General features: G+C 33.6%; 1 protein-coding gene across 2 annotated transcripts in view; it reads right to left on the bottom strand.

The window, feature by feature from the left end:
* The window catches only part of LOC114334523 (bifunctional arginine demethylase and lysyl-hydroxylase PSR), a 61,649-nt gene that overhangs the window by 17,541 nt on the left and 26,116 nt on the right, over window positions 1-17,992 (bottom strand). Inside the window, exons 4-5 of one of the 2 annotated variants that reach the window (XM_028284584.2) lie at window positions 9,057-9,618; window positions 8,748-8,819 (exon numbers count right to left, since the gene is read on the bottom strand). In XM_028284584.2, the coding sequence (XP_028140385.1) occupies window positions 8,760-8,819; window positions 9,057-9,618 (622 nt within the window). In that variant the 3' untranslated portion in view covers window positions 8,748-8,759. The remainder of the gene's footprint in view (window positions 1-8,747; window positions 8,820-9,056; window positions 9,619-17,992) is intronic. The other variant, XM_028284583.2, reaches the window with a different exon arrangement.

Raw genomic sequence — 17,992 nt, 5'->3', positions numbered from 1 at the left:
ATATGCGTTCAAAATAAGTCCGGAAATTGATACACTAGAGAGATTTTGCACCTCTTATTTTGCAATTCCAAATTGATACACTAGAGAGATTTTGCACCTCTTATTTTGCAATTCCGTTATGGTTATCGTTATACTACGTCTGCGCAGTAGCGAATATATGATCCGTTATCGTTATTAAACATAAGGGATTCCGTAATTTACGGAGGTTTAAAGTAGTGCTTATCGTTATCGTTATAGTAATGGTTAAATTGCTTTGTTGACAGAATGTAAAAAAATCAGTAAAATTACATTTACATAGATTCTAATTTTGATGACCTATAAATTAAAATATCAAAAACTGTTCAAGTATATGCTTAAAATTACAATAACGTTGTGAAGTGAGGTTATGTTTAAATAACAATAACGATCACACGAAAAACCTACTTGACAGGCTGCAAAAACTCTGCTTTTTAACGTTGCCGTAATCGTTATGCTTAATAAAGTTAACCATAGCGGAGCCAAAATCAGTGGTTATTTTAAGAGGTGCAAAATCTCTCTACTGACTGCTTTTTAAGCAACTTTTGTTTTGTAGCATTTTTCACTAAGTTAATACTTTTTGAGTTATAGTTATTTGTGAGTAAATATGTTTGCATTTTTCAACAAATAAACACGTTTTTAGGCGGTTTGTTGCAAATAAGTCAAAAAGTAAGTATTTTCTCGAAAAAAAAAAATTTTTTACCAAAAATATAGCTTCTAAAAAAGTGAAAAAAAATGGTGTATGTATGAACTCTCTAGAACCAATAGAAGCAAAGTTGTAGCTAATGAAAAATAGGTTCATATCCGTCAAATTTCAAAGCGAATATTTCAACGCGAAATAACCAAAAAATGATGCACTTTTTGGGGATAACTCGTTACAACTTTTTTAAAGTGTTAAAAAAATATTTATTTTTGTTTAAAAAAAATTCTAGCCTCAAAATCAAGCAAGTTACGCTCAAAATAAAGTTAGTCCTTTTTTTGGTAAAAAAAACTCGGGGAAAATCACGCCCTAATAAGCATCTTAAATCAGAATAATCGTTACCGCTTCACAAGTTACTTTACTTATGTATTATTTATATGTTCTATAGGTTTCATCGGTTCAAAGGGCTTATTTTTTTTAATTTGGTTTTAAAGTAAATTTTTTTAAATTCCTTATTTTGAAAAAAATATTTTTAACTAATAACTCTTAATAACTTAAAATGTAGGTTCTGCTTTTCTGAATATCTTGGAATTTTTGTTTTTCTGTAAGGGAAAAATCGGGTAAGATATGGCTGTTCAAAATTTGCATACACTCGAGATTATTGACTAGTTCAAGCCCTTTCAATTACGGCCCCTTCAAAGATAAGCATTTTGAACCGATTAAACTTACAAATCATATAAACAATACATACACGAGTAAATCAACTTGTGATGGGGTGATTTTCACGATTTTTTTATCAAAAAAAAGGACCAACTTTAATTTGAGCGTAACTTTCTTACTTTTAATACTAGAAGCTTTTCTAAAAAAACAAAAATAATGCTTTTTTTAAGACTTTAAGTTGTTAACAAGTTTTCCCCAAAAAGTGCTTCATTTTTTGGTTATTTCACGTTGAAATATTCGATTTGGAATTTGGCGAGTATGAATCTATTTTTCATTAGTTACAACTATTCTTTTACTGGGTCTAGAAATCTCATACATATATTACCTTTTTTTTTTTAATTTTTTATGGGCTATATTTTTGCTAAAAATGCTTTTTTCGATAAAATAGTCACTTTTAAAATGCTATAGAACAAAAGTTGCTTAGAATTAGTCAGTTTATCCATTTCCTAACTTATTTTGAACACATAATGGGGGTGACACTCACCCCCATTGCCAAAGTACACATCGGCACAATAGTTACTTACCTATGTGTATGCCAAACTTCATGTCAATCTAAGCGGTTCTGTAAAATGTATAGGTTTTGCAATATTTTACCGTCAGCGAACAGACTATTGTGCTTAATTTCCAAAACATACACTCACCGGCACGAAAAACAGAGCACTTGCATTTTTAAAATAAAAACTTACAATTTTAATTCTCTTTAAACTTTAATTATTATAATAACGTAAACACAAACGAAACAAACTGTTTTAAGTAATTTCTAATTAAACCTGCTTATTCGCCAAAAAAGGCATACAAAATTAGAAATAAAGAATACACAATTCTTATCACTTTTAAAAGTGCAAAGGTAGCTGTTAGTGTTCTATTGTTATTCTTTTGTTCTTGTTGATGTAAGTCAACTGTCAAGTCGAATCAAGTGTCAAACGCAATTTGAAGTTAAAATACGTTGATTTAATCTTAAGAATTATTGTCGTAAATCCCGAAACAGCAGCTGCTACTGTTACGTTGCTTCAAGACGGAAGAAGTGAGTGATACGTTGCTTAAAAGTATCAAATATACAGGATGTAACAAAAATACAGGTCATAAATTTAATCACATATTCTGGGACCAAAAATAGTTTGATTGAACCTAACTTACCTTAGTGCAAATGTGCATATAAAAAAAGTTACAACCCTTTGAAGTTACAAAATGAAAATAGATTTTTTCCAATATATCGAAAACTATTAGATATTTTTTATTGAAAATGGACATGTGGTATTCTTATGGCAGTAGCATTTTAAGAAAAAAATATAGTGAAATTTGGACACTCCATAAAAATTTTATGGGGGTTTTGTTCCTTTAAACTCCCCCAAACGTTTGTGTACGTTCCAATTAAATTATTAGTCTAAGAGCTAGTGAACCCTCCTACTAACGGTCTTCCTGTAAGGCTAGAAATTTGTATAGTGATAATTCATAGCACACCAAGGCTAAAAACGATGACCTGGCAAGCATCAGCCGTGTACGTGTATCTACCAGGTGAATCGAAAAGTGCATAGTTTAGGGGAAAAATAAACATTCTCCTGTAAAGTTTAAATTTAAGTATGTGTCAGTCATTTACAAGAAATGTGTACAATGACAGGCGATTCTGAAGAGCATAAGACCTTGCCAGGCGACGGGAAAGATTAGGGGTTTTTCCTAAAATTATTTTTTTTTGCATGGAACAAAGTTTTTTTAGGCTTTTTGAATCATTCCAAACAGAAAAGGTCTTTAGTGACTTTTCTCTTAGGTTAATAGGTTTTATTATATAAGCGATTAAAAATTTTGAAAATTGCGAAATCGGCCATTTTTAACCCTAAATCGGACATTTAACTAAAAATTTCAATGTTACCGAGGTAGGTAGATATTCTTTAAACATTGATTGATGAAATCCCGAAGAGTTTTTTGCAATACAATATCGAAAACCTCTTTGTTTTTTAATTGCTAATCAAGCGGGCGCGACACTGTAGTATAAGTGAGGACGTTTGAGTTTGCATAAATTCATTATCTCGAGAATAGGCAAATTTGAAGAGAAATCCTCAGACAGGTCGATTTTTATTCTTAAATTAGGACTTTTTATATATAATATAATACTAGTGACGTCTCACAGTGTTCAAAATTGGTCAAAACGTGATCGAAACTAAATTTGTTTAAACTATAAAAGTTATCTCGCTGAAAACTTGGAATATCTGAGGTATCATACCGTATAACGCGTATATATAATAGGGGTCGTTTTTTTAGTTTTCATCCCTTCATTAGGGGGTGAATTACTTAAAAATATCGTTATACAGGGTGTTTCATTAAGAATGTCCAATGTTTGGGTTGTAGCTTCTAGACCTCAAAATATTAGGATTTAACCCAAATCACTTAAATAAAATGTGGCTCCTTACAGAGTTACAGGGTGTTTTATTTAAAAATTTAAAAACTATTTTTGCTCAGTGGTTTAAAACTTTTCGATGTGTCCTTTTCATACTTCGCACAAAGTGTAGGTACTGTACACCCTATAAAATTAAGTTAAACAAACGTTTCTGGCTATTACCAGAGGCGTACGACAGGGGACAGTGAATTGTTGACCCTTCCCAAATTCTACGCCACTGGCGGACATGCCATTTTAGCGCAATTTTTCGATTCTCCAATACTCTCTATGTAAATAACATACACTTCATTCGCAACGATAAAGTCATTAGTTTTCGAGATATTTGAAGTTAAACATGTAACGGCACAGATATTTGATTAATGTATTGTGCCGCTTAATTTTAAACTACAAATATCTCTAAAAGTATATTATTCATTTATAATGATAAAATCATAAGTTTTCGAGATATTTGAAATTAAAAATTCAGGAGCACAATACATTAATCAAAATATCTGTGCCGTTACTTGTTTAAGTTCAAATATCTCGAAAACTAATGATTTTATCGTTAGGAGTGAGGAGTATGTTATTTACATAAAGAGTATATTATTCTCTATTGAGGAAAAACACTAGTTCATCAAAACTAAAATCTCTTTTCGTAACCCTAACAAATAACATTTGACATACATGTAAACAATAGGTACGTACGAGTGCAATTATTAATTCAGACCAAATGAGCGTGGCGCTCGATGAAAAATTATGCGCAATGTACTCAGTCGCGCACCTTTGCGAAGTTAGCTTATATAATTTTTTATTCCTTACATTATAATCTTTCATTTAGTGAAGGATTTAATGTGGCACAAGATGGCGCAATAAACGTAATACGCTGTCAAACAATAATTTTATCAAAAATTGTATAGGTTTTTAGACAGCCGAGTATATCAAAACCATAATCACTTTTCCGTGAAGCTAACTATGCTATTTTAATCTTTAAAGTATGTACTTTTATCTCAAATAATTACTTTTATATTAGCTATCCACATAAATGAAGTAATAATCAAAGTAAAAGGCAGCCTCTGAGGATTTAAATTTGATGTAGTATAAAATTATGTTGAATTTTGTACTTTTGATCATCAATACATCTGGCCCTAACAAACATAAAAAATCAATTTTTGCTGAGAAGTTGCATCATGAGTAGTTCAAACAGACCCCTTAATTTCGGTATTCTCAGATTTATTATTTTTTTGTACTTACGATCACATTTCTTTCAATTTTGAACACGGTGCGTCTGGGCGTGATGACGTAATCGATGATTTTTTTAAATGAGAGTAGGGGTTGTGTGATAGCTCATTTGAAAGGTTATTTAATTATCTATTTAGTAATATAAACATTAACATAATTATTTATACAGGGTGTACAAAAAATTTTCTTCTTCTTTTTGTCTAAATTAATTTAATAAAAAAAATTTTTTTGTACACCCTGTATAAATAATTATGTTAATGTTTATATTACTGAATAGAGAATTAAATAACCTTTCAAATGAGCTACAACACAACCCCTACTATCATTTAAAAAAATCATCGATTACGTCATCACGCCCAGATGGATGACGTCACTAGTATTATATATATGCCAAAAAGTCCTAATTTAAAAATAAAAATCGACCTGTCTGAGGATTTCTCTTGAAATTTGCCCATTCTCGAGATAATGAATTTATGCCAACTCAAACGTCCTCACTTATACTACAGTGTCGCGCCCGATTGATTACCAATTAAAAACAAATGGGTTTTCGATATTGTATTGCAAAAAACTCTTTGGGATTTCATCAATCAATGTTTAAAGAATATCTGCCTACCTTGGTAACATTGAAATTTTTAGTTAAATGTCATGTTTAATCGTGTTCCATACAAAAAAAAATAATTTTAGGAAAAACCCCTAATCTTTCCCCTCGCCTGGCACGGTCTTCTTCAGAATCGCCTGTCATTGTACACATTTCTTCTAAATGACTTACTCAAACACATACTTAAATTTAAACTTTACAGGAGAATGTTTATTTTACCCCCTAAATTTGCACTTTTCGATTCACCTGGTAGATACACGTGCACGGCTGATGCCTGCCAGGTCTTGGTTTTTAGCCTTGGTGTGCTATGAATTATCACTATACAAATTTCTAGCCTTACAGGAAGACCGTTAGTCGGAGGGTTCACTAGCTCTTAGACTATATTATTGTAGTACCATTAGTTAAACACAATATTTTTAAAACTTTTTTGGCTCTATTTTTTCGAAAAGTCAGTTTTTATCAAGATATTTTGAATATTTGTCAAATCCACCACATATTTGTATATGGCAAGCCGCACACCAAAGAAACATGAAACGAAAAACATGAAACATGAAACGTGAAACATGTTTCATGAAAATAAAACACTGCTAAACAAATCTCAAAGTCCGCCTACCAATGAAACGAGTGTGATTCATGCTCATGACACATTTTTATTTTCGGAGAGTTTCATAAATGGCCGGACGTATATTTGGTAAGCAGTGTTTTATTTCCATGAAACGTAATTTACGTTTCATGTTTCTTTGATGTGCGGCCTGCCTAAGGTTAAGTACGATTATGAAGACTTGGTAATTATATGAAAATTTATGTATGATTTACATTGGTTCAGGTATGCTCTGAACCATATTAAAAAAGAAGCCACATCTCGATAAAAGGTGCCTTCTCGAAAAAATACAAAGAGGCAAGAAGTTTTAAAAACACTGTGTTTACCTAAATGGCACCGTAGTAATATTTTAATTGGAACGTAAACAAACATTTGGGGGGTTTAAAAGAACAAACCCCCCATAAATTTTTTATGTAAACATATTAAAAAATAAGCCTCAACTAGATAAAAACTGCCTTATCGAAAAAATACTAAGAGGCAAAAAGTTTTAAAAACATTTAATATAACTAATGGTACCACAATAATAATTTAATTAAGACGTACACAAAAGTTGGGGGGGGGGGACCTTAAAGGAACAAAACCCCAAAAAAATTTTTACGGGGTGCACAAATTTCACTATAATTTGATGTTCCTGCCATAAGAATGTCTCACACATGTCCATTTTCAATAAAAAATCTCTAATAGTTTTCGATATATTCGAAAAGAATCGATTTTCATTTTGTAACTTCAAAGGGCTGTAACTTTTTTTATGTGCATATTTGTACTAAGGTAAGTTAGGTTCATTCAAACTATTTTTGGTCCCAGAATATGTGATTTAATTTATGACCTGGATTTTTGTTACACCCTGTATAATAGTACTGTGCACCGTATTTTTGCACTTTTCTTGACAACCGGAGCTTACACTAGACGACCTGGAACCGGTCTACAACGAAGAACTAGTGCTCGTGATGATCGCTTCATCCACTTACAAAGTCTATTAGATCGTCGTGTAACGGCTGTACAAATCCGACATCAACCTCAGTACGTCCGGAATACTAATGTAAGTGAACGAAAAATTACACGAAGGCTTGGAGAAGCAAATTTAAGCAGCCGCAGACCTGCAACAGGCCTACAACTTCTCAGGCGCCGTCGAGTTGCGCGGCTTCAGTTGGCCAGAAACCATGCTCATTTTACTGTAAATAACTGGAGGTATACAGGATTTATATTAGCGTCAAAAGAAATAAGAGTAATCCATATCGATTTAATTTTTAAAGGTCTTACACAAACATTATCTACAAGTACTGTTTATAGTAAATAAATGGGTGACATTGATTTCGCAATGTAGGCCACTCGTTTCGAGAACACCCAAGTCAGCGATTTTGATATTATGAGTATTTCACGGTCACAACGGTGTCGTCAATCATAACAAAACAACAACGAGTTTATTTATAGATACGGAGAAAGTAAAGCAGAGATCATTCATTATTTCGACATCAATGTAGTTAGAATATAGGCTTTGTCCACCAACTCGTTACTGGCGTGTTTAGTGTTGGCAAATAAATATATGTCTGGTAAATAGTGTTTTACAAATCAACCCCCTCCTCGGGGGTAACTACCCCAACTACCATAGAGGCACGTTTTATTTACCAATGAGTCTAGGTTTACCTTGCGATCTCCAGATGGCCGTGAGAGAGTATGGCGAAGACCACATAAGAGTTTTGCAGAATGTACCTTCAGTCCTAGTGTAGGCTATCAAGGGGGCTCAATTATGGTGTGGGCTGGAATTTCTCTAGAGGCATGTACAGAAAACATCGTTCCGAGAGGCTCCATAACAGTCTTCAGGTACATTGATGAAATTCTCCAAGATTTTGTTGTGCCTTATGCTGGATTTGTTGGAAATGACTTTGTTCGGATGCATAATAATGCCAAGCTTCACAGTACGAGAATCACTCAACAGTTTTTAAATGAAGTAAACATTCCTGTAATGAATTGGCAAACATTGAGTCAAACCCAATCGAACATGTTTGAGACATGCTTGGGCGAAGGATACGAAGTCGTGTTCCTGTCCCTTTAACCTTAAATCAGTTACAAGAAGCCCTTTTAAAGGAATGGGAATTTATTCCTCAACAGGACATTTCTCATTTGATTTTAGGCATGCAAAGGAGAATTCAGGCAATAATTCGGGTAGGTGGAGGAAACATTCATTATTAAAATCAGTTTGTCCGGACACATGATTTAAGTTTTCATTAATTGAGCGTCATTTTGTTACATTTACTTACGTGTTTTTCCTTAATTTTTAAATTGTTATCTACTGAAACAGTTATTTGTTCAAAAGTTAAATTTTTACTAGAAATTATTTAAAACAGTTTGTTTTGTATATGTGTTTACGTTATAATAATAAAAGTTTAAAGAGAATTAAAATTTTAAGTTCTTATTTCAAAAATGCAAGTGCTCCGTTTTTTGTGCCGGTGAGTGTATAATATATTTATTAATTGAAAAGTAAACGTATTATGCAACGTCTATATATTTAAAACATACATCTCTGACCCAAACTACACTTTACAAAACATAACACAGAACTTACTATCAGCAACAATCAGGCAATCCGCAGGGATGTATCTGTGGGTCCCTGCTGTACCTTGTACCAATGATCTACCTGAAACAGGAAAGATAACATGTTGCAAGGGAACTGCCCATATGCCACTTGAAAATAAATCTATTCATCCACCATACGCACAAAATTACAGTTCACATTATTAAGTTATTCCACACCTTACTCTCAATCATTATTGGTGATCGAATACCGTTGCTTTTCCAATAACTTTTACGTATTCATATATTATTATTATATAGGTTTTAAACAAAATTGATATATAAATGATATCTTACTAACCAGTTTAGGACAAACTTTTCGATTGTTCTCATTGTCAATATCCGATTTTCTCTTCTTCTTCTTCGCTGAAATCGATTCTTGGCCGCTGTCCTCATCATCAGAATTAGAACTGTCCGATTCCGAGCTGGAGCTAGAAGATGAGTTACTGGAACTATCCGAGGCTATCCCAGAGGGTTTCTCTAAATTAATCCTAATAGCCAAAGCAGCAAGATTTGGCTCCTTCTCGGTCAATGTCTTTAGCCACTTTTGAGATAATTTGGGTCTTCCTCTAGCGGTTTTATGCCACACGACTGGGAAATTTGTTCGACTACAGAAATTTTGAGTCACAGCTATAGTTGTGTCTAGATTTAATACTACGTGCCACCATCCACCTGGAACAAAAACAGTTTCACCAGGACCTTGTAAGATTTCGACTGGTTTACAGTTTTGTGGCCAAGTTGGCTTTTGCGTTTTTGGATATATTAAGTCAAACCACGTGATTGCTTCGTCACGCTGCTTTCCACCAGCTTGAAGTGTTACCTTTAGAATTTCTTTTGGAGTATGCGTTGGAAACAAACACCACCTGCAAATAAAATTAACTATAAATACTATTAAGGAGGGGGTATGGTTTGAAATCAACGTATCAAGTACATTTTTGTGAATTTTTTTCGAAGCTATGGTACAAATATTTTATTTTTAAATTAAATAAGCACATTAAGTACAATTCAAAGAATGCTTAGAAAAAAATCCAATCCAAAATATTGGAAAATAAGCCATTGGTGACAAATTTTGACAGACAGCTCACAAAAGAATGGATTCTGCGGTGGACATCAGAACTCGTCACTCGATCATACGAAACAAAAAATTCAAAAAGATTTAATAAGCTTATGAGTTTCACGAGGTCACAACGTCGAGTTTTTTTATTTTTAATGATTTTTGAATTTTTGGTATCACTCAGAAATCAAAAAAATGAAATTTTTGGTAAAAATTTTGCGAAAATCAACAGACTTGTTATTGTTGAACAACAAATAAGCAAAAAAAGTAAAATATCTCGACGTTGTTACCTCATGAAATGTCTAAAGAAAATATGTGCAAAATATCAGGTAGATCGGCCCAGTAGTTTTTCAGTTACAATGTCCACCGCATTTGAAAAAGCAGTTTTGAGAAAAATGCGTTTAAAGTTTTGACAACTGCATCTTCATCTTCTTATTTGTCTGCCAAATCGTAAAGTGATGCACATTGGAATATGTTTTTTAAATCGAGGAGTAATCTACAAAAGATAAGGCGAACAGTTGTTTAACGTTTCTCACTATGCTCAAGCGTGCTGGCGCGAAGTCGCGGCAACGCGAGTCGAGGGTAGGGATATTCAACACCCTGTATCTCTGGTAATTTTACTCCGATTATTTTGAAATTTTCAGAGAGTATTCTTGGAAGTATGCACTTTTATTTGAAATAATAAAAAAATTAAATATTTCAAACCATACCCCCCCCCCCCTTAAGTAACAATACAATATAAAAATGCAATTATTTTTCTTCAAATACCATCTCTACTTCATACTTGAAAAATCACTAGCATATGGGAGTCAACTACATCTAGTATTTATAGATTTGAGGAAAGCCTATGACAGTGTACCGGTAAATACAATCCCTAACAGAGAACTGTGTACCGGGTGTCCCAATAAGAATGGCTCTCGGCCATATCTCAGGAACCGTTTATAGTACAGCTTTGGGGAAAAAAATTTTATAACAAAAGTTGCCACGGGAAAAGCCTGGAAATTATTTTCATAATTGTAAGTCCACCGCTAGAGGGCGTAACTGAATATAAAAAATTTAAAAATAAAATTTTTACAAAATTTGCCTTATGAAAGCTCAGTGGAAATTAGATAGTATTCTTCATAAAATTCTGCGCATATTTGATTTCACAAGTTTAAGTCTACCTTTGCAAATAAGAGGTGGGGGTGAGTGGGAACCTTGTTATGAAAAAATGGCTGTAAGTCCGGTTCTGCTAAATAGATTTTTGCAAACTTGGTCTCGTTGAAAACAGCTCTTTTTCGTTAATGTAGTAGTTATAATTTCGAAATAGCCTAATAAGTAATCTGCCAGCTAGGAGGCGCTATTTAAATTTTTTCAGAAATCTAGTTTTCTTTGGAAAATATTAAATACAAGTATGCATTTTTAATCCTGTATTACAAAATTAGACCAAATTAGCAACAGAATAGCGAAAACTGCATGTCGATATCTTTTTTCTATCTCGAGATATTTTAAGAAACGTGTAAATTTTAAACATAACTGATGCTGTCACCGGTAAACGAAGTTCCGGAAATCAAAGTGGAAGAAAGTAGTGTGCTGTGGAAAAAAATAGAGCATAGCACTTGCGGAGTGCCGACAGAAGTGAGTACTTCTTATAGATTCGATTATATTCGGTTCGATTCAATTCGATTAGATTTAATTTTATTTAATATATATCTTATGCCTATAATTTAATATATATAATATATACCCAATTTAATACCCAATATATACTAGTGATTTTACCCGTTAATTTTAGGATTAATAAATATAAAGTTACATAAAGCTTTAAATTATTTTTCTTGAAAAATAACCAATATTTTTTTCAATTTGGCGAAAAATTTAATTACTCATGAAGTATAGTAAATACTTCGTGTAAATTTGAATCGTAAATAATGCATGGAAGAGTTCGTTTATTATTAGATAGGTACTCCCGTTAAAGGGGAAGCCCTTATACAAAAGTAACCTTTCTAAAGTTGTTAACACATTATTCCTTTTAACCTACATATCCTCCAGTTAACAATAATTATATTTTGTTTAACAGTTGATTCTTCTCGAGGAATTTGATAACCTTGTTGATTTGGTCTATACTGTTGAGGACATCTTTGAAGTTAGGACTAATACCAAGCTGTTGGCGTTCTTTGGCATAAAAAGGACAGTCACTAAGTATATGTCTGATCCGGAGAGTAGTATTGCAGTGTTGACATTTTGGTAGTGGAGATGATGTCATCAAATAGCCATGTGTTAGACGGATATGTCCTATACGCAGTCTTCTTACGATTGCCATGTTTTTCCGAGATAAACTAGGGCAGGTATATAGGTTCACTGAGGGCTTAATTTCATGCAGCACTGAAGTAATTTTATTCCAGTGAATTTGCCAGGTGGATAGAGTGTGCTTCTTCAGTCTGGCTTTTAGATCATTGCAGATTTGTACATTAAGTATGGTATCCATCGATGATGCATCTTTTTTGGCAAGGCAATCGGCTTTTTCGTTACGACTAATGCCAACATGGGATGGTACCCATAATAAAGTGACTTTTGTATTTTGATTTATAAGAAGCTGATAAATGTCATGAATATCTTGGACAAGAGGATGGTTGGTGGTTATAGTATTGATGGAGTGTATAGATGAAAGTGAATCAGTACATATGGCTATGTGTGTGTTTGGATATTTTTGAGCATGTTTGAAAGCACACAAGATAGCTACCAGTTCGCCAGTGTGAATACTACACCAAGGAGAAATTTTACAGAGTTCGATAGGCTGTTGAAGAGTAGTTAGAGAATTTGTAGTAAAATTAGTCTCTTGTAGACAAATAAAATCTGGATGGTAAATTGATGTAAGATATTGTATGTGTTCAAGGCGCGGATAATATCCGTCGCAATTCCATTGTAAAATAGTGAAAAGATATTTTTTTTATTTTTAGAAAAGATCGGTATCATTGGTGTTGGAGGTACATGAATTATTGGATGAAAGGCTTGCAACTTCGTCAGCGTCTACGGGATTTAATGTGATCTTAAGCTTTAGATAATCTTGTAATTCGATTTTTAAGCGATCTATCAGATACAGTTTGATATATTTGTGTAAGGTCTTCTAAAAGAGACTTAATGTTGGTGGTAAAGTTATGAGCTTCTTTGAGAGGATCACTGCTACCAAAGGAATTCTACAGGAAGGCAATAAGCTGTAATGCTGTCAACGAAAATTTCTCTGGATTAGCACTAATTAATTGTTCAATAGTTGATTGAGCAGAGGGAGTAATTTTACCAAGTTCTTTGTCATCAGTTTTTAATTTCTTTTTAGGAGCTGTTTTAGGAGTTGCAAAGGCTGTGGTAGATTTATCATTTATAGGGTTTAAGTCTGGGGGGTTATCAGTAACCGATAAAGTGGGTGATTCGAGACTTGTGTCGGTAAAATAAGTTCTTTTGATGCAAGTATTTGAAGGTGACACTGACATTAGAGACTGTTCATTTGGAATTATTAAGTCGTTATTAGTTGGATTGATTTCTTCTTTTGAGGAGGAGGAAGGAGGAGACATAGTAGAAGGAGGTTCAAATGGGATTAGGCTAGAAGTTGTATTTTGAGAAAGATTGGTAGATATTTCTTGAGGGTTAGAACAGGAGTCTGCAGTGTGTCCAGATTGTTTACATAAGAAACATTCAAGTTTATCCGAAGTGATAAAGATTCTATTATTGGTATTTTCATGCGATATTAAAATTGAGGTATTTAATTCAAAGTTTTCTTTATCCGGTATAATATAGATAGAGCGTCGAAAACTGAAAATGTGAGCGTATTCGTCCTCAGGTGAGCCGCATCGGATAAAAGAGATAGGAGAAGCAAGTTGTAATCAAAGTTCGTCTTTAAGTGCTTGCTCTATGAGTGAATTCGGGATCGAAGGGCTCACGTTGGACAGTAGTAGCCTCTTTGCAGGTGTAATAAGTCTGCGAATAGATACTGTTTGATTTCTAACAGTAATGGTCGGATAATTTTGCAGAAGATTATCCACTACGGATAAAGAAGAAAGATATATGCATATACGCTGGTTAGAAATTCGTGAAGCAAAGGTTATTTCTTTAGGGGTAACAATTTCGCCGATTGCCTTGATGTAATCAAATAGCACGACGTCAGGAAGAGCGTGCATAACGATGGCGAAACTTCTACTGGGACATGATATTGCTGTTGTAGGTTTTCTTGGTGTGATTTTTGTTACTGCAGCGAAGCTGGGTTGTACTGTTTGTGATGATGTTTGAGATGATGTTGATGCCATAATTTGATTTTAATATTCTGGATGCCAAAATATTAAATATGTATGGCCAGTAAGTATGTCGATATTTGCTGTTAATTAAAAATCGCCTTACCAGTATTTTTGTTGGTAAACACAGCACATTAACTAACTAGTTTTTATATGAAACACTATTAGCAGAGACGATAAGCGAGGAGTACTTTACTCGTTGGCCTCTGAAATGGGAATCAAATAGTTATTTAAATCTGAGACTTTTCGTTTTGTTTTTTTTTGCTTTTTGTTTTTTTTGTTTACTATATTCGTCGTCTGCTGTCTTATAAATTGTTAAAATCGCAGATTAAAGATGTACCAGAAAAAACTTTCAACACGAAAAGTCTCAGATTTAAATAACTATTTACCATTTTTAATGGCGAATATAACGGTCTTATAAATTGTTAAAGTCGCAGATTAAGGATGTACCAGAAAGAACTTTCAACACGAAAAATCTCAGATTTAAATAACTATTTACCATTTTTAATGGTGAATTCTGCATCTGAGACACTTCAATTTGTTAAGAGATGTCGCTGGATCGCGTCGCAATGGGAATTTGAATGACCTTTCAAATTCCCCTTAAATTAGGCAATCCAAACCACGTGATTTTTAATGACAGGACGACTGGCAGGCAATTCAGCGTTGCCAGAGTTGTTACAATTGTACCAATTTGATACAATTAACAACCAAACTTTCGATACTAAAGTCTCCTAAAGTAAAAACATAAAATTTTGTGACATAAGAAAGGACCAGGCAACACTCCTTATGGAAAAGTGGTCCCGGTCAAATTTGATGAAAGTTTGGTCAATGATACTTCTTGATGTGTAGATTAAAAAAGTCCATGGCACCTGGGTCTGAATAACTACTATTCTCGAGTTACAGCCTTCTGAAGTTATTGGCTTCGGGTGCTCGGTTTACGTTAAGTGCACTAATTTACGGTTAAGTGAACGAAAATATTAATTATTAGAAGAAGAGAAACTCATGTTCTTCATACATACTTGCGTGTTGTATATGAATTTGTGGTCAAAAATAGTTGGATCGTATTTCAGTCTTCAGAAAACCTCCGAAAAGTCTTCAGAAAACTAAAGAAGTGCGGTATAAAATGTGCTGCTAGATCGATATAAGCATTATCATGATTTCATGAATGCTTCTCAGTTATGCAATATCAGCAAAATGCAGTTCGGCTTTATCTTTAGAAAACTACTGAACAGTGGCGGATCTAGGAGGGATAGGGGTAATTCCACCGGTAACATGTTCCAGAATTAATGAAATAACTTTATTTAACGAAAATGAACGAGATGGAGCCATCAAAACACATTTATAACCAAAGAGCGGATAGTGTGACGAAAAGACGTAAGACCAGAGCACGGGCGCCCATATAAAAATTTTTAGGGGAGTGGCAAACGTGAAGATGTTGCACATTATATTTTGTATACTTTGAATAACCAATATAATTCAAAGCACCCGAAAAGCCAGGGGGGTCACGGCCCCCCTGCCCATGGGCATGGGCGCCCATGGCCCAGACTACGATTTAAGGACCAGAGAAGATGAGTTACGGGTGTTAAGAGTACGAAATTGGAAAACCAAGGCGGAGGATAGAATGGAATGGAAGCTGATTCTCGAACAGACCGAGGTCCACCAGGGGTTCTACAGCCAATGATGATGAGCTTTTTAATACAAAATATTATGGAGAATAATTTTGTAGGGTTATTTTTATAACAACTATAATATTCATACTTAGGTATAATCATATAGAAGAAATGGTCAATGGAGAAGGCTTCATAATCATGATTTTGCTAACTTTCCTGTTTTCGACTCAGACTACCTAAAAGACCTTACGATTGGGATATATCAAATTAAACTGGCACCATCTTACGTACAAGATAAAATAATAAGAGAAAATGACGAAGAGTTTCAAATTGATGAGAATATGGATAAGCCGGGATTCATAAGAGTTCGAATATTTTCTAGGTTTCGGCAAGCTACAAAACACCAAGTATTCATTTCCTATACGGTTGATGAAGCTAATGATGAAGATGAGCCTGTAGAAGAACCGATTAACGGGTACTACTGTACCTGTCAATCTGGTGCGAGAACTGTAGGTAGGTACTTGTGCTCATATCACCAGTGTCTTATATGGTTTTTAGGCTTTGCAAGACATCAACCCAATGTTAAGTATCTTGATAGGTCGTTAGTTAACACGACGTATGATGCATCTAACCGAAATCAGCAAAATGTTAACATACGAATAGTCGAAGATGATTTAAACCCGTTTTTTCCATAGACAATTGTAATTAATATTTAGCATTTACAAACTACCATTTACTTTGTTTTTTTTTTGTATTGAAATCAAGTCCATGTTCTCTACCTGTCTTATATCTGATATGCGGGACAAGTTTCATGTCAACTAATGTATTTTTTATGTTTCAACAATTTTTTCTTTAATTATTCTGGAACATGTTACGAGTGGAATTACCCCCATCCGCCCTAATCCGCCACTGTTCAGTAGTTTTCTAAAGATAAGGCGGAACTGTAGTTTTGCTGGTATTCCATAACTGAGAAGCATTCATGAAAACATGATAATGCTTATATCGATCTAGCAGCACCTTTTATACCGCACTTCTTTAGTGTTCTGAAGACTTCTCGGAGGTTTTTTGAAGACTAAAATACGATCCAACTATTTTTGACCACGAATTCATATACAACACGCAAGTATGTATGAAGAACATGAGGTTCTCTTCTTCTAATAAGAAATATTTTCGTTCACTTGACCGTAAATTAGTGCACTTAACGTAAACCGAGCACCCGAAGCCAATAACTTCAGAAGGCTGTAACTCGAGAATAGTAGTTATTCAGACCCAGGTGCCATGGACTTTTTTAATCTACACATCAAGAAGTATCATTGACCAAACTTTCATCAAATTTGACCGGGACCACTTTTCCATAAGGAGTGTTGCCTGGTCCTTTGCTTCAAATAATATTAAACGACGTTTTTTTTAAGTTTTTGTACAAAATGTGTTGGTTTAGTACTTTGTGTCACTATTCCAGTCATTCCGGTGCATTTACAAAAATTTCTCTGGCAATACTGCACACAAGCGATTTTATTGGATACTTTATTTAAATTAAAATTTCAAATTTAAGATACAATGTGGTATTACTAGGTACCTAAAATAATAAAATATATATTACCCCGATGATTTTACCTAAAATCTAATTTTAGGGATGCTCAATATTATTTTTTATTAAACTTATAAAACATAAAATTTGTTAACCTAGCTTTCTTCAATCTTCCAAATTACTTAATTAAAACTTTTTAACTACTTATTAAAGTTTATTGACGTAAGCAATATTTTTTACTATGTCACAGAAGTATTTAGTAATATTGACACGGACATAAAATATGAAAATTACTTTAAAATACTAAAATAACACTATACTATCATATGCCTTCAATGTATTCATGCCAGCCGCCAGACATATTGGAATAGTTTGACAGATCGTTGGATTCCCTAATTGATGGTTGAGCAGTTTTTCGATTCAGAGGAGTGCACGCTAGCGCTGTTGAAAAAGCCTGAAACGGTGGAAACAGCTGTCCGGCGATTGTGCATCCCTCTGAATCAAAAACAAGCAAAGCCATCTTTTACATTAATTTTTGTTTTTCGTGTTATTTCTTTTTTATTTATGAATTTATTGCTCATTGCATGGTATAGGTTCATTGTTTTTTGAATTCAATTATTAATTTCTGTTTCCTGTCTTCCGTTGTCTTCTAATTCTACTCCTAAGTATTGGAATGTTCGTGCTTGTTCTATATTTACTTCTTCTATTTTTATGTTTATCTTTTCTTCTTCTTCCTTTTCCCCCATGACCATAACTTTTGTTTTATTAATTGTCATTCCATAT

The sequence above is a fragment of the Diabrotica virgifera genome, chromosome 10 (genome assembly GCF_917563875.1).
Source record: "Diabrotica virgifera virgifera chromosome 10, PGI_DIABVI_V3a".
Taxonomy (NCBI): Eukaryota; Metazoa; Arthropoda; class Insecta; order Coleoptera; family Chrysomelidae; genus Diabrotica; species Diabrotica virgifera.
This window is presented reverse-complemented; position numbering and strand designations above follow the sequence as displayed.